The 22,881-nt window shown below is 34.5% G+C and overlaps 1 protein-coding gene and 1 non-coding gene across 2 annotated transcripts in view; both read right to left on the reverse strand.

The window, feature by feature from the left end:
• The window catches only part of SCLT1 (sodium channel and clathrin linker 1), a 199,433-nt gene that overhangs the window by 155,413 nt on the left and 21,139 nt on the right, over nt 1-22,881 (reverse strand). Inside the window, 3 exon segments of the mRNA XM_065877281.1 lie at nt 3,925-3,990; nt 5,775-5,897; nt 10,786-10,921. Of these exon segments, the coding sequence (XP_065733353.1) occupies nt 3,925-3,990; nt 5,775-5,897; nt 10,786-10,921 (325 nt within the window).
• Nucleotides 18,448-18,520, reverse strand: TRNAA-CGC (transfer RNA alanine (anticodon CGC)). The gene has a single exon. It is a non-coding gene; the product is annotated as a tRNA-Ala (tRNA).

Here is a 22,881-nt window from a genome sequence, read left to right on the forward strand (position 1 = left end):
TTTTTTAATGATAAAATATAACCCTGGCCATCTTTCCATGCCTTCACTACTTCAGTGGACACCTGCTTCACTTCAAACTACTTGCATTTGCATTTCTGTGTCCTCTGGCTTTTTCTGGCCTTCTGAGCCTCCTTTGCTCACCAAACTATGCAGAAGGCTATATAGGTGGTGTAGAATTCATGCCCCCAGCGTGTTCTGTAAGAGCCCCAAAACAATGACCGAATGGAACTGGTGGGTAAAAATCCCCAACTCCCATGCCCCATGGTGGATAACTGAGGCTGTTTCTCTACTGGCTTCCACAGTTCAGCAGTGGGATTAAGTTTCAGTTACCCACAGTGTTAATTTGCTTGATTGTTAAAAACCCGTTATTGGCTACCTTCTCTTCCCTTCCTAGTCTTGTTTCTCCACTCCCCTACTGGTTTTTCATGGTATTATCTCCCAAATAAATGACATGCTCTGGAACCCTTTCCTCAGGGTCTGCTAATGCTAAAGTAAGTTATGAAGCAGTCTTCCAACTGTAGAATAAAATTTTCTAAGGGAATTGATTATCTTCTCTAAGTGCTGGTTTTACCCCAACTTCATATTTTTAATACACTTTTCTATTTCCCTCTACTTGGGATGTCCTCATTCAGCCAGCATCCATCCCTGCATAACCTGTGTGGTCACTCTAAGGCAAAACTGATTGCTTCCTTTCTGCATTTTGATGAAACTTTACATATACTTTTACAATGCACATTGCACCGTACTTAAGTACTATGTTTAAAGTCTACGTATATTCCTGGCTACAACATGTGCCTGTTTTCGAAGACCAGCTGCACCCAGAACTCCCAGCATCTAGCACATGATTCAGTACATTCTAAGCACTTATACCTTTGAGGAATGAATAAGTGAATGAATGAATGCCTTAACTGAGACATGAAAGAGAGTCTGAGGACTGCATCTTTATCTTTATCTCGGGAAGTAAACTACTCCAGAACAGATTTTAGTATTCAATTCACAGACCACAATTTAAGAGACCAATTATGGCATGCAGAGAAACAGGGATACAATAATGAAAGGTAGGTAAATTACACCACACCAGAAAAGTTAAAACAAAACAAAAAACTGTAACACTGGGCATGAGTTACAACAGACATATGATTATATGCAAATAATTGAAGGGTTGACTTAAAAAAGAATTGAGCTTGTTCTATGTTACTCCCAAAGATAAAACCATATGTCAGTGGGAGGAAGCCTGGTAAGAGAGATTTTAGCTTTCTAATAATCAGAGTTCAAAGGAACAGGCTCTTTGGGGAAATGACAAGATCTCTTACAGGAGATATTCAAAGCAGAGGCTAGAGGATCATCTAAACTGTAAAGCATTTAATAGAAGGATGCGTATATCACTTGAGGGAAAGGATGATCTTTAATATCATTTCAAATTCTCCTGTAAAGCTATCTCAACGACTTCAGACCAAATTGATTCCCTTTTATAATGTTTATAATGTACCATTCATGTTTTACTATATATAGTCTTGGAACTGGCATAATTAATGCTTGTGTTTTTTATTATTTGGGAGCACCTTAAAGGTAGATTATGTACAGTAATTAGCAGAAGTATAAATTAGAATCATGAATTTTAAGAAGCTGGTGTTGGGAACAAACACACATAACTTGCTAGCAAGCCTAGTAAGAGCTCAACAACTGCATCTGAATATGGCTTTATGATGCTCTGTATTTACGATCACAAAAAAATTATATACTATACCTATACTATAGAATCTCGAGATTCATAAAGGTTCAGAGAATCCCTTTCAATCATCTATCTTAGCGCCTTATTCACCGATTATTTCATATGTCATTTCTGTTTTTCCAACTAGACAGGGGCTTTGTGGATAGATGCACATTTCTTTTGCAACTAGAGAAACTATAGCAGAAGGAACTTAGTATGCAATTAACAAATATTTTTGAGTTACTTTATAGAGATGAGTAAGTCTCAAGAAAAATATGACTTCAGTAAAGAGAATTTCTAGGAAATGTAAACTCTTATTGAATCTAAGTAAAAATAAATAAATATAAACTTGTATTTTTAGGTACCATTCGGGTCAGGGCATTTTACCTTCTGCATGTCACTAAAGTACATTGTTTATAAAAGATTTTATTTATTTGTTATATACTCATCAATTTATTGTACATCTATAGGAGCCTATTCATTTCATGAGTTTATTCATGTAATCAGAAAACTTTTTAATGGAAATTATTTGATTTTGACTCAAACTTGCTCCTATGACCATGCTCTGAATGCTCTTTGAGACTTTACAAAATCTTTACTATCACTTAATCCTCCTTTACACTTAGTAGAGTCATGTTTAATACCTTAACGATTGATACATAAGAAAAACTCAAGTCTTAAAAGTTTCTCTTAGCCAATTTCCTCTATTTTAACAACCAGGGTAGTCTTTTCTTTGCTCTTTATAACACAATGCTTAATCCAACTTGTCACTTTCTTAGCACTTTTATTGTATCCATAGCTTATTATTCTTAGTTTTGGCCTAAAACTATGAATGCCTTAGAAATTTTTAAAGTATGTCCTGTAAATATTCAAATATGTTTTTCTATGACTTACATCAGAATGATTTGGGGCTGTATATAATAAAATATGGGCCCTGCGGTACAAAATACCAAAGGATTATGTAATCTGCACAATTCTAGGAAATACTGAAAAAAAGAATAAACAAATGTTATGGTAGGTTAAACTATTAATGTCATGTAGAAACAGGATTTCTTTTTTTTTTTTTTTTTTTTTTGCGGTACGCAGGCCTCTCACTGTTGTGGCCTCTCCCGTTGTGGGGCACAGGCTCCGGACGCGCAGGCTCAGCGGCCATGGCTCACGGGCCCAGCCGCTCCGCGGCATGTGGGATCTTCCCGGACTGGGGCACAAACCCGTGTCCCCTGCAGCGGCAGGCGGACTCTTAACCACTGCGCCACCAGGGAAGCCCAGGATTTCTTAATTATGGAAATCAGTCATCATTTTATTTTGGAGTACTTTAATACTATTTTAAAACTCTAAGAAGTATATTATCAAAAATTATAAGTGATTAGAAATTCCAAATGTTAACATAAGTAAAATAGAGAGAAATTTATTTAATAATTTTTTACATGGTTAAAGGAGAAAGTTTTTTTAAGTACAATAAAATTGGATAAACTTACTTTTGATGGCACACTTAAACAAAGACATTTTTATTAGGTACTACCCTGCTAATTCTGAATTAGCAGGGAAACTAAGCAAAATGAAGAAAGGAAAGAGAGGAAATTACCTGGGATGTCATAATCCTATTATTCAACAACGAGGTGAAATAAAATTCCAAGAAGGAAAAGAAGAGAATAAGAAAATAAAAGTGAGAGGTGGGGAGAAAGATAAAGAGCAGAGCTGGGAAGGCTAATTTTATTTCTTTTGGGAAAAAATTAAAGGGAAATTTAGGTGTAGCAATTTAGGTGAGTGGTGGTCAATCAACTAACAAATGATTCTTATTGTTTTTAAGGATTTGGGTTACCATTTGTCTAAAAGTTCCACCATTCTTAGTGTATACCTAACTATGTTCTAGATGAAATACTAAGAACAAAGCATGAGTCCTACTCTTGAGGAGCTCACAGTCGAGATTACTCTCAGGAAATCTTACCAAGGACTCTTAAAGAGTATTTTCAGATTAGGATATATTTCAGATAGATGTTAGCTTTAAATCTCTGGAAACCAGCGTGAACCCTCGTGTCATGCTGCTGAATGTGAAAGAAAAAGACAGATAAAAAGAAAAGAATACTGCTTACCTATTTTAATTTCAAGTATTTTTTTCTTGTTGATTTGCCTTAGCAAAAATAAACATTATTACTTATAGTGACAATTTCTAGTTTATATAACAAGTGCATTAAATGGATATTTTCACTTACCATTTCTGTGGTCTCATTAGTTACATGAAGTTGCTTGGTCAGTTGTTGAAAATTGGTCAGCTGATCCTGTAGTAGGAAGAGGGAATACATAAATAGCATTTTGTTTGCAACCCATATTTAAAATTAAACTAAAATCAAGGCTAAAATCATTATGCCTAAATCTAGATGACATCAATTGTATTTCTTCTCACAAGTACTGTGTGAATTAACAGTTGAAGAAATAAAAAGATAAAATTTTTTTAATGATTACAAAATTAAATAAGGTGGCAATGTGGAAACTAATGTAGCTATTTATGTTTTATGTGAAATCATTATTTCTAGAAATCAATCCATTAGTAGATAGATATGCTAGAGACACCTTACCCAATATTGACAAACAATATTCAAACCTATTCAAAACGTACAGTACAAACCACAGCACAGGAGTTATTGTGCCTTTCTTCCTTCTTTAAAATTCTCATGGCTTGAATGCCCCACAAGTTTTAAATTTTTTGATTATCTGTTATGATCGGATTAAACATCATATGTCAGATGACAGAATTCAAGATTGATGGATAACTAGGGAAATAAGGACAGAGTATTATTTGTTAAGTCGTATACAAAAACAAACAAACAAACACAAAAAAACCCTAACTGCAGGGACTTCCCTGGTGGTCCAGGGGTTAAGAATCCGCCTTCCAATACAGGGGACATGGGTTCAATCCCTGGTCGGGGAACTAAGACCCCACTTGCTGAGAGGTGCAGCCAAAGAAAAAAAAGGAAAGAAAAAAACCCTAATTGCAAAGCTATAGCATAAGAATGATCTTATTCAAGCGGAAAAAAATTCCCTAAACCCAATGGCTTAGTTGATTAACCTAATGAAAAAACAGGCTTAAAAGAACAAACTCATATTAGAAACGGTTTCCAGATCTCAGAGGTAAGTATTATGGCACAGACTACATGTGAATTATTTTCAAACCAGGGTATGTACAGAAAAATCATTTTGTAAACTGCGAAGCATCATTAAGTATTATTATGACTTCTTTAGGTAGAAATTCCTAGTTACAGTGATAATAATAGGAACAGTCATAAACTGGAATTTGAAAAGTCTATAAATGAGAGTTGAAGAGAGGCATGATAACCAGTATATTTAGACAGCTGCCTTCTCAAAAATCCACAGGAAAGGAATCAGAATTGGAATTTCTCCATAGATTTCAATGTACCTAGCAGAAAAAGAATCAATGGAAAGATAAGGGAGGTAGATTTTCCAATGGAATGGATGGTCTTGTGAGATAGTACATTCTTGTCAACAGAGGTATAAAGCAAAAGCTATATGTTCACTTTAAAAGAATATAAAATGATTCTTGCTTTGGATAGAAAGAAGTCCTTAATAACCATTAAGAGCCTTCCTATTGTAAAATCCTATTCTGCTTAATTTATGTTAGACAAACTTCACATTTTAGTAAAAGGTCACATTTAAGGTTGTTAACATTTTCATTTCACAAGTGTTGTCATCACATTTGAGCAGGCTTCTTCACTGTCCATGGTCTAATGATCAGTCTTTGTCTTTTTTAACCAGGTAAAAAAATCAAGAATATAAAAGTTTTGCAGATCCATTTACACATAATAATCTTAGAGCTGCTTAATAGCACTAAATACAGCTATCGTTGCTAATCACATTACAAAACCCTATGTACACTAGGCACAGTTTTGATTATCTTATGTGTTCAAAAGATTTCTAACCACTGAAGATCAATTTACTGCCAACATAAATAACGCGGTAGAGACTTAGGCATTCTTCTCCAAAACCGAGTTTCTCCAGAATGCAACTTCTTACTGATATACAAGAAAACCATGAAATCCAAGATTACCTTTTGTTTTTGACTTTCAACTACATGAATCTGGGCCTCAGTCATATGTTCCTGGTAAAGTTTCTGTAGTCTGTCCAGCTCCTGAGAAACAGTCTGCCAGAGTTCTACAGCCTGAGTTTTTTCCTATAAAAGAAAAACATTTCAGAACTCATTAAATTATTAGCAGGTTACAAATAAATTAGCAAAGTACAAATAAATCATACTCTTTTACAGAATGAGTTCTTGTATATAAAGCCACAAAATAAAAATAGAACTTGTCTAAGATCGTATAGTTGTAATATTTTTGATGATATAAAGTTGTAAATAAAATTATTTAGAGGGACTTCCCTGGTGGCACAGTGGTTAAGAATCTGCCTGCCAACGCAGGTGACGCGGGTTTGAGACCTCCGGGAAGTTCCCACATGCCACAGAGCAACTAAGCCCATGCGCCACAACTACGGAGCCTGCGCTCTAGAGTCCACGAGCCAAAACTACTGAAGCCCGTGCACCTGGAGCCCGTGCTCCGCAATGGGAGAGGCCACTGCAATGAGAAGCCCACGCAACACAACAATGAGTAGCCCCCGCTCGCTGCAACTAGAGAAAGCCCATGTGCAGCAATGAAGACCCAACGCAGACAAAAATAAATAAATTAATTAATTAATTTTAAAAATTATTTACAGAATAAACCTAAAGATGAAAACTCCTTACTTTGAAATTTTCTTTTTATTCAGATTTAATAGCTAAAATTAAAACCCTTCAATCACTTTCTTGTTCCAGAAAGTGTAAGCCATAGAAATTACTGATGAAAACTGTCCCTGGTAAAGTACAAGAGGTTTTTTTCTGACTGCTAAAGTAATAAATGTTTATCATAGAAAATTAGGAAAGTACAGAAAAATAGAGAAGAAAATAAAATTACCTAATATTTTTTAGCACCTGATAATAAATACTGCTAACATCTGGATATAAACATCTTTATGAATGTTGGATGTAGTCTTGTTTATAAATGTGATTTGGGGGGGAGAATTCTGTATTTTTTTTCTTTAAAAAAACTGGGAAACACATAGTGTGCTGTTTGCGTTGTCTATTTTTCACCTGGAATTTTATAATGAGAATTTTTTCAGGTTATTAACTATTCTTTCAATATAGTAATGCTCAAAAGTGATATGGGGACCCTTGAAGAAAAAATTTTGTTCATAATAATATGAAGACATTATTTGCCTTTTTCACTCTCATCCTCTCATGAGTGTACAGTACAGTTTTCCAAAGTTTATATGATGTACTGTGTAATGTTGTCATTGCTCTGATGGCTACCAAAATGCACTCTTATGCTCCCATTTGTTTCTAAAAATGTCTTAATTAGTAATATGATAAATACCCCACACAAAAAAAACCTCTTTGGAGTCCTCAATAATTTTTAAGCATACTGAAGAGGGGTCCTGAAACCAAAACGGTTGAGAAACTTTAAGCTAGCATATAAAAAGCATTATTCTCTCTTTTTTCTTTTTTGCATGTACTTTTTAAAAATTGAAGTATAGTTACCTCAGCAAGCTGTTGACAGAATCAAGAAGAAACTTTCATCTCTTTGTCCCTAAAGCCCAAGCTTTTAAATCCCAGGTCAGAGCTAATTCTCTCAGTTTTAGTTAAGTAGGTAAGAAGGTGTAGTGAAAAGATATGCATTTTTGGAACAAAATGAGTATACATTTCAAATAAATATACACTTATAAGCTTTAAGGAAACTATTTCTGAGGCATAACATGCATTCAGAAACACACAAATCATAAATTTGTATAGTGAGTGCACCCATGTAACCAGCACCCAGTTCAAGAAAGAGAACATGATTACCAGCAGCTAGAAGCCAGTTGCCCCTTTCTTACAGATACTACAATCCTCCCAAAATAACCTTTATCCTGACTTTTTAAATTATTGATTAGTTTTGCCTAAAATGTATATAGTTTAAAAATATGTAGACAAAAGCAGAATCTGGAGCCAGAATTTGGGTTGGATTTCTAATTCTGGCTGAATGACCCTGTACAATTCATTTTATTTCCTTAAGACTGCTTTCTTTTCAATAGAATAGTCATAAAAATGCCTCGTAACTCAAAAGACTGCAGTTTCCCAAACGTGCCTGATGGTAAGAGTCATCTGGACTACGAAGAAAGCCCAGATTCTCCTAAGCCAGTGGTTCTCAAAGGACTAGCATCAATACCTTAGAACCTGTTAGAAATGTGAATTACTGAGCCATATCCTAGACTTCTTGAATCAAAAACTTGGGGGAGGGGGTGACAATCTTTATTTCAGTAAGCCCTCGGGTGATTACGATACACACCAAAATTTGAGAACCACTGTACTAATGTATAACGCATCATTTGGAAAAAACACAATTTAAGTGATTCCACATTTTTAGGTTTTTAAACTACTTCCAATTTTTCACTATCAAAACATTACTATAATGAATATATTTATTCATATATTTTTATATACTGTTTCTTAGGACAGATTCCTAGAATCTATGTGATGTCACCATCTAATAAATTGGTTAAAGGATATGAACATTTCTAGGGCTCTTACTGCCAAACTGCCCTCCAGAAAGATTTTTACAAATCACACTATTATAGGAGAGCAAAATACTCCAAACGAAAAATATTTAGTTAGGTACTTGATATTGTACTAGTGCTACTGGCTCCCAAAGCAACTACACTTGAGACACACAGAACCTTTTGCACTTAATTTTAATTCTGCTTTATCATGCTGTTTAGTAATAATAATGATAAAGATGATAAAAATAATAGGTAGATTTATGAACTCACACATGTGCTAGGCATTACCCTATGTGCTTAATGGGGATTCAAAATTTTAATTACCATAAGAACTCCATAAAATAAGAATTATTATAATCTCCATTTATAAATGAAGAAGGTGAAGCACAAAGAAGTTTCCCAAGATCATAGAGCTACAAAGTAGAATGGGGACCAAACTCAAGAAGTTTGGCCAAACTTTTCTTCCAAAAGCTTGTGTGTTTCACAAAAGTAGGAGCCAACATTCTGCACTGTATGTGATAAATACTAAGCACAGTGCCTCATATATAATAGACAACGAAAAATATCTGTGGAATGGATGAAGGTATTTGAATCTTCTGTTAAATTCTCTAGACTTATTACTTTAATAAAGCATAATATAATAAAGAATTCTCCCTCTTTCTCTCAATTTTCTACTATAAATTGTATTTTATTGAGTTTTAAATTTATTCAGTTTGGATTCACCTAATCTTCACGCATGACACAAAGGGCTTTCAATCTAGTGATGGATACCAAAACAATTGTATGTGTTTTACTAGAACTTAATAATAAATTTAATAAACATGTATGTATAAGTAATAAGCAGAATTAACATCTGACATTACTATTTTATGGATTTATTAACATTTTTCTATTATTCATACTTTATAAAATTGCCAAAACTCTCACTCAGTTAAAATTCCATACTTAATATACAAAATACTTTGCAGATATTGTGGCAAAATTTGTTTTTAACAAATCTCCTTTTTCATTTTTGACTGGTCAAACTTGTACCTCACCAAAGCTTCTGTGAAGTAATGATCCAAAATGTAGCAAAAAGGTAGGACCCCATCTTCAGAAAAATAATATGTACCAAGTAAGATGGAGATGGAGAAAGGCAAAGACAGGAGAAGATAGGAGGAGAAAGAGGTGAGAAAAGAGAGAACAAGTGTGGCTTAAAAAAACAAAGAACAAAATTTAGCAATACAAATTATAGCAACAACAACAAAAAGAAATTATAGCAACAAAAGTACTACAGGGAGATGCTTTTAAGACATAAGATTTGTAGTTTCAAAAAAAGAAAACAAAACAAAAAATGAATCCTATCTAGATTTGCACTTTTTTCTTTTTATAAATTAAAAAAAAATTTGGATTTATTGAGGTATGACTGACAAATAATCATTGTCTATATTGAAGGTGTACTTTTACATATGATCTGTCACAATATTTTTAAAGAGTAATAAGAAATGCACATTCTGCCACAGCTTTCAAAGGACATATTTAATACCTTGTTAGAAAGCATTTATAAGTTTACATTAATTTTCATTTATTTATATGTCAACATTAATAAATCCTTTCTGAAATACTAGTCTAGAACAGAGTAAAGAACATGCTTTTCTCATTATTTTTGCCTCTATTATTTTTCAAATTCCTTCCCTTTACACATTAAAAAGAGTTCAGTGCTACATAATGCTCCTTATCAAGGTAGATACAACCTATCCGATTAACTTAAAATATCATTTTCAAAAGCAAAGAATTCCAAAACCAAATTTACAAGGAATAAAAAAATATGACTTTTCATAGATAACTATAAAATCAAAATTGTAATAAAGTATTTCTAATCCCCATTTATAAAATGAAGAAACTGAGGCACACAGGAAGGTAGAAGAATGAGATTAAAATCCATAAAAGATATGAGATACCTAGGATGCAAAATTGTAAATTAAAATAAAATTCCCTTACATATAACCAAAAAAAATTGTGGTGCTGAAAACAGGATATATACAATATAGCTTCCCAAATATTTCAATTACCATGAAGGAGGAAAAAAGGAGAAAAAGTATAATTCTAAAAGAAGCATAACTTTAGAAAAATATAATTCTATAATCTTTGAAAATTGAAGAAAACAGTATCAAAAGAAAACACAGGAAAATGAAAAATGTAAATTTAGGCAAGTGGATAATTGATTCTTTTCTTTAAAAATTTTCTTTGGCATTAAAATATTTTATAACACTTAAAAAATCATGCCAAAAGAATTATGATTCAGTTAAAATATATACATGGCAACTACATTTATAACATACAGGGAAGGAACATATTATAAGCTTTGTTACCTGTTAACTATTTTGCAAACTGTAGAAAATCATTATGCTAACAATTTCAATATTCTGTTATTATCATTCATAAATAATGATTGACTATAGATTTTTTAGAAACTCTGTTTATTTAGGATATAATTCAATACATATATCACTCACTTGATTGGCCAGTTGTAGTTGTTCTTGAAGATTCCTGACTGTTTCATCATCTGTACATATCTCATTTCCCATCTCTGTGCCAAAGGGAATGGCTTCCAATTGCTTTTCAACAGCATCTTTTAATTCACGGTGCAACCTTTGCAACAAACAGTTAACAATAATCTAATTTTGGTAATAGTAATTACTGTTTCAGGTCAACTAATTAAACATTTGGGTCAAAAAATCACTATTTACACAAAAATCATTTTTAAGTCAACCTCTAAATTTAGAAGTGTTTTAAAACCATTAAATAATGTGCTATAAGAAAAAATATATCACGATTATGAATGAATTAAATTTGTCATAATTAATTCAAACATACATAATTCAGTTTGTCCTAGAAAGATTTTAATTTTTTAAAGAGGTAATATTCTGAAATTATACCTTATTAATTGACAAGTCATTCATAAAATATTTTAAATATGATAATTTCATCTAGTTACTTAAATAGAAAGGGAATTTTAAATCTTGTAGAATTATTGTTAATTTCTTCATTGTGTTTCACAAAACTCATCTGATTTCTCACTCATTCCAGTTTATAAAGCATAGAATAAAATTCTTGATGGTTATGAAATCAAGACTAGAGGATTTACTTGCCAGCACTTTCTTACATAAGCTTGACCATAACTCTGAAAGCCTTAAATTCAACTTGAACCTTACATTAAAATAAATTACAAGTATTTCATGCTTTGAAATTACACCAAAAAAAAAAAAAAGCATAGAAAGGTTCAACTTAAAAGACTGATTAGGTGTTTATGTCAAAATGATGTACTCCTAGAAGGAAAAATGTTTTTTAATATCAGAAAAACTTAGAAACACTGAATTTATATAATTATAACCAGAAAACATTATTTATAATAAACACATCTCAAAGTAAAAATTTCCCAAAGGAATTGCATCCATCTCTCTAAAATAATTTAAACAGAATTATCTACTAATACTACAATCTCCATTGAAACTAGAAAAACGCAATCTTAAATCTTAAAACATATTTATTGAAAACGAAGTTCATCAAGTAAGTCACAAGACAATAACCTCAGGTACCAGTGGGGCAAGGGGAGAGGGGAAAGGCAGTATAGGCATACTGGATTAAGAAGTACAAATTATTAGATATAAAATAAGCTAAGAAGATATGTTGTACAACACAGGGAATATAGGCAATATTTTATCATAACTATAAATGGAGTATAACCTTTAAATATTGTGAAACACTATATTGTACATCTGTAACTTATATAATAATGTACAGCAACTATACTTCAATTAAAAAAACACAAAAACTAAACAAAAAAAGAAGAACCCTTAATAGTTACAGGCATATTGCCTATACCCAAACTGCCTGAATTTGAAACCAGTATCTCATTTCATTAGCTATGTGACTTTGGACAAGTTCCTTAACCTCTTTTGGCCTCAGTTTCCCAATCTGTAAAATGTAAATGTCATCTATTGCTTATTCTCTTCTGGAATTTTTTTTTTTAACTATTCTGTACAGTATTTCTCTCTTTCTCAGTCTCAGTGGAATTTTCATCTCTCCAAACTTTAACTTTTGGAATTTAGTCCTTGGATGGCTTTCATCAATGTCTTATAGTTTTTGGCACACAGGTCTTGTGCCTCTTTAGGTAGGTTTATTCCTAGCTATTTTATTCTCTTTGATGTGAAGGTAAATTGGGGTTGTTTCCTTAATTTATCTGTCTGATACTTCATTGTTAGTGTATAGAAATGCAACAGATTTCTGTATGTTAACTTTGTATCCTAAAACTTTACTGAATTCATTAATGAGCTCTACTAGTTTTCTGGTGGCATCTTTAGGATTTTCTATGTATAGTAGACATTTTACCTCTTCCCTTCTGATTTGGATACCTTTTATTTCTTTTTCTTGTCTGATAGCTGTGGCTAGGTCTTCCAATACTATGTTGAATAAAAGTGGTAAGAGTGGGCATCCTTGTCTTGTAGCTTGACTGTACATCTCTAGGTATTTATCCATTTCTTCTTGGTTCTCCATTTTATTGGTGTATAACTGTTCACAGTAATGTCTTATGATCTTTCATATTTCTGTATTGTCAGTATAGAAATATGAATCTGTAACTTCTCTTTCATTTCTGATTTTATTTGGGTCCTTTCTTTTTCTTAATGACTCTGGCTAAAGGTTTATCAATTTTGTTTATCTTTTCAAGGAACCAGAGCTTAGTTTCACCGATTTTCTCTATTTTTTTAAAGTCTCTATTACATTTATTTCTGCTCTGATCCTTTTCTTCTACTAACTTTGGGGGTTTTATTAGTTCTTTTTCTAGTTCCTCTAGGTGTAAGGTTAGATTGCTTATTTGAGATTTTTCTTACTTCCTTAGGTAGGCCTATATTGCTAGAAACTTCCCTCTGAGAACAGCTTTTCCTGCTTCCCAAAGCTTTTCCACCATTCTAATTCTATTTTAATTTGACTCCAGGTATTTTTTGACTTCCTGTTTGATTTCTTCAGTGACCCAATGGTTGTTTAGTAGCATACTGCTTAGCCTCCATTGTTTTTTTTTTTTTGGTAGTTTTTTCATTGTAGTTTATTTCTAGTCTCAAGCATTGTGATTGTAAAAGATGTTTAATATAATTTCAATATTCTTAATTTTACTGAGACTTATTTTGTGGCCTAGTATGTGCTCTATCCTGGAAAATGTTAGTTGAATGTTTATTCTGTTGCTTTTGGGATGGAATGTTTTATACATACATATATATACATAGATGTACATATAAATAAAGTCTATCTGATGTAAGGCTAGTGTTTCCTTATTGATTTTCTGTCTGGATGCATGATCTTCCATTGATGTAAGTTGGGTGTTAAAGTCCCATATTATTATTGTGTAACTCAACACAATTTCTCCCTTTATGTCTACTTATATTTGATTTACATATTTAGGTGCTCCTAAGTTGGGACATAAATATTTACAATTATTATATATTGTTGGATTGATCCCATTATCATTATGTAACGTCCTTCTCTGTCTCTTATAACAGTTTTTGTTTTAAACTCTATTTTGTCTGATATAAGAATTGCTACCCCAGCTTTCTTTTTGTTTCCATTTGCTTGGAAAACTTCTTTCCATACTCTCACTTTCCATCTCTGTGTCTTTAGATCTAAAATGAGTTTCTTCTAGGAAGCATATATATAGTTCTTCTTTCTGTATCCATTCAGTCACTCTAAGTCTTCTGATTGGAGCATTTAGTCCAATACATTTAAAATAATTATTGATGTGTATGTACTTACTGTCATTTTGTTCATTGTTTTCTGGTTCTTTCTGTGGTTCTCTCTTCTTCCTTTCTTTTTTTTGCTCTGTATCCTTGTGATCTAATGGATGACTATCTTTAGTGCTAGAGTTTATAATTTGGTGTTTAGATTCCTTTTTCTTTTTTGCATATCTATTACAGATTTTTGGTTTGTGGTTACAATGAGGTTCATATATAAAAATATTTATAAAGATATATATATAATAAATAATATATATTTAAAATTTATTCATATATGATTTTAAGTTGATGATCCCTTAAGATCAAACCATTCTGACAACCCTGCATTTTTAAAATCCCTTGCCATGTTTAATGTTTTTGATACATTTTATATCTTTTTGTGGGGTGTATCCCTTAAATACTTGTGGAAATAGATGTTTTTACTACTTTTGTCTTTTAACCTTCCTACTAGCTTTATAAGTGGATGATCTATTTTACTGTATGTTTGTCTTTACCAATCAGATTTTTCTTTGCAGTTTTCCTATTTCTAGTTGTAGTCCTGTCCACTTAGAAAAGTCCCTTTAATATCTCTTGTAAAGCTGGTTAGTGGTGATGAATTCTGTAGCTTTTGCTTGCCTGTAAAACTCTTTATCTCTCCTTCAAATTTGAATGATAGCCTTGCTGAGTAGAGTATTTTTGGTTGGTATGTTCATCAATTTGAATCAATTGTGCCAATCCCTTCTGCTCACAAAGTTGCTGCTGAAAAGTCAATTGATAGCCTTATGGGAGTTCCCCTGTATGCTACTAGTTGCTTTTCCCTTGCTTCTTTTAAGATTCTTTCTTTATCTTTAATTTTTGCCATTTTAATTACAATGTGTCTTGGTGTGGACTTCTTTGGATTCATTTTCTTTGGGACTCTCTGTGCTGCCTGGAACTGCATGTCTACTTCCTTTCCGTGGTCAGGAAAGTTTTCAGCTATTATTTCTCCAAATAATTCCTCTGCCCTTTTCTCTCTATTTCCTCCTTCTGGGACGCCTATATTTTGAATGTTATTATGCTTGATGTTGTCCCAGAGGTCTCTTATACTGTCCTCTGTTTTAAAAACTCTTTTTTTCTTTTTTTGTTCAGTTCGGGTGATTTCTTCTACTTTGTCATCCAGTTCACTCATCTGTTCCTCTGTATCATATACTCTACTGTTAATTCCTTCTAGTGTACTTTTTATTTCAGTTATTATCTTCTTCAGCTCTGTTTACTTCTTTATATTTTTTAACTATTTGTTAGAAACTTCTAACTTCTCACTGTGTTCATTCATTCTTCTCCTGAGTTCACTGAGCACCTTTTTATTTCATAGAAAATTGTTTATTTCACTTATAGTTTCACATTTATCAGCACAGAGTTACAGTTTTCTCTAAACATTTTCAAGTGTCTGTATTTCTCATTTTGTGATTATTTTACAAACTCAAATGTATGTATTTAGTTTATAATAAAGATAACATCAGATCAGTGGAGAAAGGAAAGATGATTAGAAAATAAAACTCTGACAGATATTTATAAGAGAAAGCAAATATCTTGAATATAAGGTGAATATGTACTTACATGTTTGGGTTTTTTTTACAACACAGGCTTTATTAATTGTGATTTATCTGTATTAAATGTAATCGTATCAAATTTTAGCTTCTGCCAGAGTAAATTTTTTTTTTGTAAACATCTTTATTGGAGTGTAATTGCTTTACAATGGTGTGTTAGTTTCTGCTGTATAACGAAGTGAATCAGCTATACATATACATATATCCCCATATCTCCTCGCTCTTGCATCTCCCTCTCACCCTCCCTATCCCACCCCTCTAGGTGGACACAAAGCACGGAGCTGCACTGAGCATCTTTATTATCATTCTTTTGAACTCTTTATCAGGTAGATTGCTTATCTCCACTTGGCTTAGTTCTTCTGGGGTTTTGTCTTCATTTGGAAAATATTCCTTCCCTCCTCGTTCTGCCTAATTTTCCATGTTTATTTCTAAGTATTAAGTAGGTCAGTTATGTTTCCAGATGTTGGAGAAGTGGTCTTAAGTAAGAGACATCCTATGGGGCCCAGCAGCACTTGACCCCACATGTGGGCTGTGTGGGCCCTTCTGTGTGATGAGTCTGACTACTCTCGGCACACTGGTAGACAAGGCTCATCCCTAGGCTGGTTGGCTGCTATGCCCTGCCTTGCATGGTGGCTGCTGGCCTGCTGGTGGGCAGGCCAGATTTCAGCATGGTTGGATGCACAGGCTGGGAGGTCCTTGGGTAGATGCTGGCCCACTAGTGGGCAGTACTGGGTTCTGGTACAGCTGGTCGCATGACCTGGCAGGGGGTTGGGTCTCAGCCCAGTAGTATACAGATCTGGTTCCCTGGGTGCTGGTTGTGGGACCCAGGGGGTCCAGTGCTGGTGTCAGCCTACTGGTGGGTGGGGCCACATCCTAATGAAGCTGGCTCTGGGACTCTGGAGATTCTGGGGCTGGTCCTGGTTAGCTGATGGGCAGCGCTGGGTCCTGTTGTGGCTGGCAGCAAGGCCAGGGGTGTTCCAAGGCTGGTTCTGACCTGATGGTGGGTAGAGTTGAGCCCCAGGGTACCTGGGTGTGGCTGTTGGGGAGGCCTGGGGTTGGTTCTGGTCCACTGGTGGGTGGAGCCAGGTCCCTGCAAGGCTGGCTGCTCACCTGGGAGGTCCTGGAACTGGAGCTTATCTGCTGTTGGGCAGGCAGGCCCCCAGTGCTAGTAGGCTAGAGGGAGGACTCCAAAATGGCACTTGCCAGCACCAGTGTCCTCATGGTAGAATGAACTCCCCAAAATGGCTGTTGCCAATGTCATCAGGAAGAGTCCCAGTTGCCCCGCCTCTCCAGGATACTTTACGAGATCAGCAAGTGGGTCTTATCAGGCTCCTTCAAATTGCTGTCTCAGTTCTGGGACTCAGAGCATGTGGATTTTGTGTGTGTGCTTTAACAGTGGAGTTTCTGCTTCCTACAGTCCTCTGGCTCCCCATATGCAAGTCCTGCTGGCTTTCAAAGCCGCACGTTTTGAGGGCCTGTCTTTCAAGTGCAGGACCCTCAGCTTGGGAGCCTGATGTGGGGCTTGGACCCCTCGCTCCTTAGGGAGAACTTCTGTGATTGTGATTATCCTCCCATTTGTGGGTCACCTACATGAAAGTGCAGGTCTTGACTACATTATGTCTCTGGCCCCTCCTACCCATCTTGTTTTGATTCTTTCCTTATATCTTAAGCTGTGAAAAATCTTTTCTGCTAGTCTTCAAGTTATTCTCATTGATAGCTGCTCTGTAAATAGTTGTAATTTTGGTGTGCCTAGAGGAGGAGGTGAGTTCAGGGTCTTTGTACTCCATCACCTTGGACACACCTTGCAAGGTCATTTTTATAGTCCTGCACTGTCATACAAAGCAAGGACCACCTATATGTATCAGTAGTTTATTTTTGTTTTAGTATCTGAAGTATTTGGGGTAGTGGTGTTTAATTTTGCAATTTGCAATCCTGCTGTCTCTTGCCTGATGTACCCTAATTCTCCAAATGTTTCATAATTTGGGGTTTAGTTTGCTGTTCTTTTCCTAACCTGTTTGGCAAATTCTTAGAGTCCACTGATTTTCAGACTTCTTTTCTAATATATGCACTTAAGAGTATGGATTTCCCTCTAAGAATGGCCTTAACTGCAACCCACAGTTTTTATGCTGTATTTTCACTATCTATCAGTTGAAAATATTCTTCAGCTTTCATGGTTAATTCTTTGACCTATGAGTAATATTTAAAAGCATATTGCTTAATTAGAAACAGCTGGGAATTTTCTGATTCCTTTTCTCTTTTTTTTTTTTTTTTTTTAAAACTGATTTCTAGGGGCTTCCCTGGTGGTGCAGTGGTTGGGCATCTGCCTGCCAATGCAGGGGACACAGGTTCGAGCCCTGGTCTGGGAAGATCCCACATGCCACGGAGCAACTGGGCCCGTGAGCCACAACTACTGAGCCTGCACGTCTGGAGCCTGTGCTCCGCAACGGGAGAGGCCGTGACAGCAAGAGGCCCACGCACAGTGATGAAGAGTGGCCCCCGCTCGCCGCAACTAGAGAAAACCCACACTCAGAAATGAAGACCCAATACAGCCAAAAATAAATAAATAAATTTATTTTTAAAAAAACCCACTGATTTCTAATACAATTTTCACTGTTATTAAGGAACAGAATCTGAGTACTTAAAAAATCTGAGTTTTCTTTTTTTCCTTTAAATATTTATTTATTTATTTTGGCTGCACCAGGTCTTAGTTACAGCACACAGGATCTTCGTCGTGGAAGACTGCAGCATGTAGACTTCTTGGTTGCAGCACGCAGACTCTTAGTTGCAGCACACCAACTCTTAGTTGCGGCACGCATGTGGGATCTAGTTCCCCGACCAGGGATTGAACCAGGGCCCCCTGCATTGCGAGTGCAGAGTCTTACCCACTGGACCACCAGGGAAGTCCCGAGCTACTTTCTGGATTTGTCCATTTTGGAAATGTTTTACATGTACTTAAAAAGAATATGTATTTTGAGGGTATTAGGTATTTGTCTGTTAAGTAGGTTTGTTAATTGCATGGTTCAAATATTATTTTTTTAGTTTTTATTTCAATTACTGAGGAGCAATATGTTTATATTTCCTGCTATCTAGTGGATTTGTCTGTTTTGCCATTCAATGCTATCACTGAATTTTTCTAATCTAGAAAAACAGAAAAATTGAAATTTTCTATTCTGAGGCTTTGTTACTGGGTACTTGCAAATTTTTTTTAAATAAACAAATTTATTTATTTATTTATTTTTGGCTGCATTGGGTCTTCATTGCTGTGTGCAGGCTTTCTCTAGTTGCGGCAAGCGGGGGCTACTCTTTGTTGTGGTGCACAGGCTTCTCATTGCAGTGGCTTCTCCTGTTGCAGAGCATGGGCTCTAGGTGTGCAGGCTTCAGTAGTTGTGGCACGCAGGCTCAGCAGTTGTGGTGCACAGGCTTAGTTGCTCTGCAGCATGTGGGATCTTCCCAGGCCAGGGCTTGAACTCACGTCCCCTGCATTGGCAAGTGGATTCTTAACCACTGTGCAACCAGGCAAGTCTCTGGGTACTTGCAAATTTAAAACTGTTATATCTTTTATCATTATGAAATATCCCTATTTATAATATTCTCTTCTTGCATTAAAGTCTACTATGCCTCATATTACCAGCTTTCTTTTGGTTAGCACTGCATGGTTTATCTATTTTCCATCCTCTTATTTGCAATCATTCAATATTCTTATATTTTAAAAATCTGTCTGATAAGAAATACACACTATAACTGGTTTCTTTTTTAATCTCCTCTGATAAATCACTGTCTTTCAATTGCAGCATTTAGTACATTGAAGTTTAATGTAATTACTAATGTATTTGAGTTTATATCTACTATCTTAGTATTTACTTTCTATTTGCCCTGTCCATTATGATTTTTCTCTCCTTTCATGCTTTCTTTTGGTTTTTTTTTTATTACTTCATTTTTCTACTCTATTATCTTGGTTGGCAGTTACATGGTTGGCAGTTATATTATCCTGGTTGGCAGTTACATTATCATGGTTGGCAGCTGGCTTTACTTTTAAAGATTAAAACATGCATCACTGAGTTATCAAACTCTAAAATAAATTAGTATTATATTTCTTTTGGGTAATGCAAGAACCTGAGAATATTTTAACTCCAAATGCCCTTTCCCTAAATTTATGATATTACTGTCTTATATTTAATTCTCTACAGATATTTTAGAGACATTATTATTGTTTTAGAATAGCTGATGTTCATTAGACGTTCTCCCATGGGCAGCATTTCCTATAATTCTAAGCTTTCATCTGGGATTATTTTCTTTTTGTAGAATATCTTTTTAATTTTCTTTAATTTTGCTAATGATAATGCTCTCAATTTCATCTGACCTTTCTTCTGATGGATATTTCACTGGGTAAAGAATTCTACATTGACAGTTTTTCTTTAAGCACTTTAAAAATATTCCACTGTCTCCTGATTTCCAGTATCTCTGTTGAGAAGTCAGTTAATATCTTATTGCGGCTAGATAATAAGACAAGCTCTTTCTGCTGTTTTTTCTTTTTCTTTGGTTTTCTTTGATTTTATAATAATGTACCTAGGTACAGTACTTTTGTATTATCCTGCTTATGATGCATGGTGTGTTCTTAATCTGTGGATTGATGTCTCTGTCGTCTCTTTCTGGGACTCAAGCTATATGACTTTTAGCTGTTTTCACTATTTCCCATATGTCTCTTAGTTTTTATTTATTTATTTATTTTGTTCTGCATTTTCTATCCCCTTCTCTCTCTGACCTTCATTCTGAATATTTTCTTCTGACTTGGGTTGCATTCCATTAATTCTCTCTTCAGTTATGTCTCATTTCCATTATTACTGCAATTTTCAGTTCTAGAATTTCTATTTGGTTCTTTAAGAGTTTTTAGTTCTCTTATAGAAATTCTCAAAATTGTGTCTTATTTCATTGAACATAGTGCATAGTTATTTTAAAGACCAAACCGTGGATCTATTTCTATTGTATACTATTATTTTATGATTTTTAAACCATGCTGTCTTCAATCTTCCCATTACCAGTTCTTTTTACACCAGATATGAGCCAGATATCACAAGTAAAAAAGTACAGAGACATTCTGAGGCCTAGAAATGATGTTATCTTCCTCTAAAAGTCTTCCTTTTCTTTTTTCAGGTGGGGAGGGGTATTATCAAACCCTGATCATGTCATTTATAACATGTATCAAACATCAGAGTCATGTTTTAGATCTTTTCAGGACTAGTCTATTTTGGGGGAGTCACTCTTTCTTCAAAGCCTGGATGTTCCTGAGCCACCTACCCTCAAGTCTGATGGGCTCTGAATTCCAATTTTTATTTCTCTAACTCCATGAATTTGTTTCGAGCTCTGCTCAGTTTTCAACCACTCTTCACCTCTTCTGACATCGGGAGATATGTTTAAGGGAAAGTAACCCCATATGCAGGCTCATATCCCTGGATTTCTTTCTTTTCCTGGTGTTTACCCTACAATTCTACACTGACTCCAATTCACTTTAAACACATTTGACTTTTGTCAAATTTTTGTCAAGATTTTCTAGTTTTTGTCCAGATTCTCTAGTTTTCTCAGAAGGAGTCTCTTGCCATCACTCTAAACAAAACTATCTAACTTATTTTCAGTTAATTAAAAATGTTCTGAGTACCAGTTTGGCTGCATCTCACTAGTTTGATATGCTATTTATTTTATGCAGTTTTTAATTTTAGTTTTCCTCTTTATCTCAGTAGTTGAAAATGTAGTTAAAAGAAATTCTTTACACTCACTTCTTGTTATTTCTAATTTATTGTAGGTGTGATTTATGTTTAATTTGTTTGTATGTATGTATGTGGTGGGGAGGGTCTGCAGCCCATGTCTATGTAAATGTTTCATGGGTCTTGAAAAACACAGTATATTCCTATTGGTTTATGTATGAGTAGTATAAACAGAAAAATATACACACATATACTCAAACTTGTTCTTTACTCTTTATATCTTTTACCTTCCTGTTTATTTTTGCCCTTGTTTTCTTTGAAGTATTATCTAGTTGCAATAATATATTTATAAATACTAAGTAAATACATGTTATCTAATTCTCCAAAGATCTTAGCAGTATAATTGAGAAAATAAAGCCATTTAAGTACTGCAAAGGTTTAAGGAATTAGTCTTTTTCAAAGCATTATTTTTTATGTATGGCTAACAAATCTTGAAAATTAGATATCAATAATTGTAGTAAGTTCAACAAACATTTGAAGAGATATTATGTACAGGATAGTAAGATAGTTGTGGTCCTAGCTGTATTTATTCAAATATATAATCAAGTCAAAACATAAGAACTGTAAGAAAATAAAGAAGAGAAAGTTCCATCATATTTGGTTGGCTTCACAGTAAGAGGAGAAATGAAGAGAAATCATACAAAGCTTTGTAGAAGTAAACAGTGTTACCCTTATTAATAACACTAGTGGCACCATATTTCTCTGCATAGGTGCTTTATCTGAAGTCACCATCAACTAGCTGATCTCTATTTTCTAGTGCAAATGCTAAAAAAAAAAGTCAATCGTATTGGTTTAGTTAACTGTAGAACTGTTGTGCTGAGAGAAATTATATGTAGACCACAATTAGGAAGCTGGACAATCAGGAAGTGGCCACACCAACCGCGGGTTCTAGGAGCACACCACTTTAGCCGAGATCCTGGCGTCAGGAAGTAAGTGCCAGAGCTGTTGCCTGCAGGAACACCCTGACTTAGCTCTGAAAGAAGCGGCTGCCAGAACTACTGGCTCTAGAGACACTCTACACTTGTTAGAGTCTCATCCACAAAAACAGATTCTCATACACAGCTTCTCCTCCTATTTACCTCCTAATTTAGGTCTCTTACATGTGTTTGTCATTAGTAGAACCTAATTCCTACCCTGAACTAGTTTTTAGTTTTCCAGCCATTGCAGTACAAGGTATACAAAAGGGAGGTTGGAACAGATGTTAAACCAATCTACTATACCTGCCATAAACTATTATTATAATTGTATAATTTAATTAAATGTGAACCAAAGTGAAAAAATAAAAATACAAGAGAGTTGGGGTTTTTTCTATGAAACCTAAACTGAATATGAAAGGTTCAGTAAACATGAGCTGTTAAATAGCTGCTGTTGAATTAGAGGTAGGCAAAATAATTATAATAGTCAGAAAATTCATAAAATCACAGAGGATCAAAAGGAGATCAAAAGGATCTCTAAGTTCTCACTCTTCTTCAAAGAAACTGAAACTGGAAATTATAAAGAAT

Source organism: Phocoena phocoena, chromosome 5, assembly GCF_963924675.1.
Source record: "Phocoena phocoena chromosome 5, mPhoPho1.1, whole genome shotgun sequence".
NCBI lineage: Eukaryota > Metazoa > Chordata > Mammalia > Artiodactyla > Phocoenidae > Phocoena > Phocoena phocoena.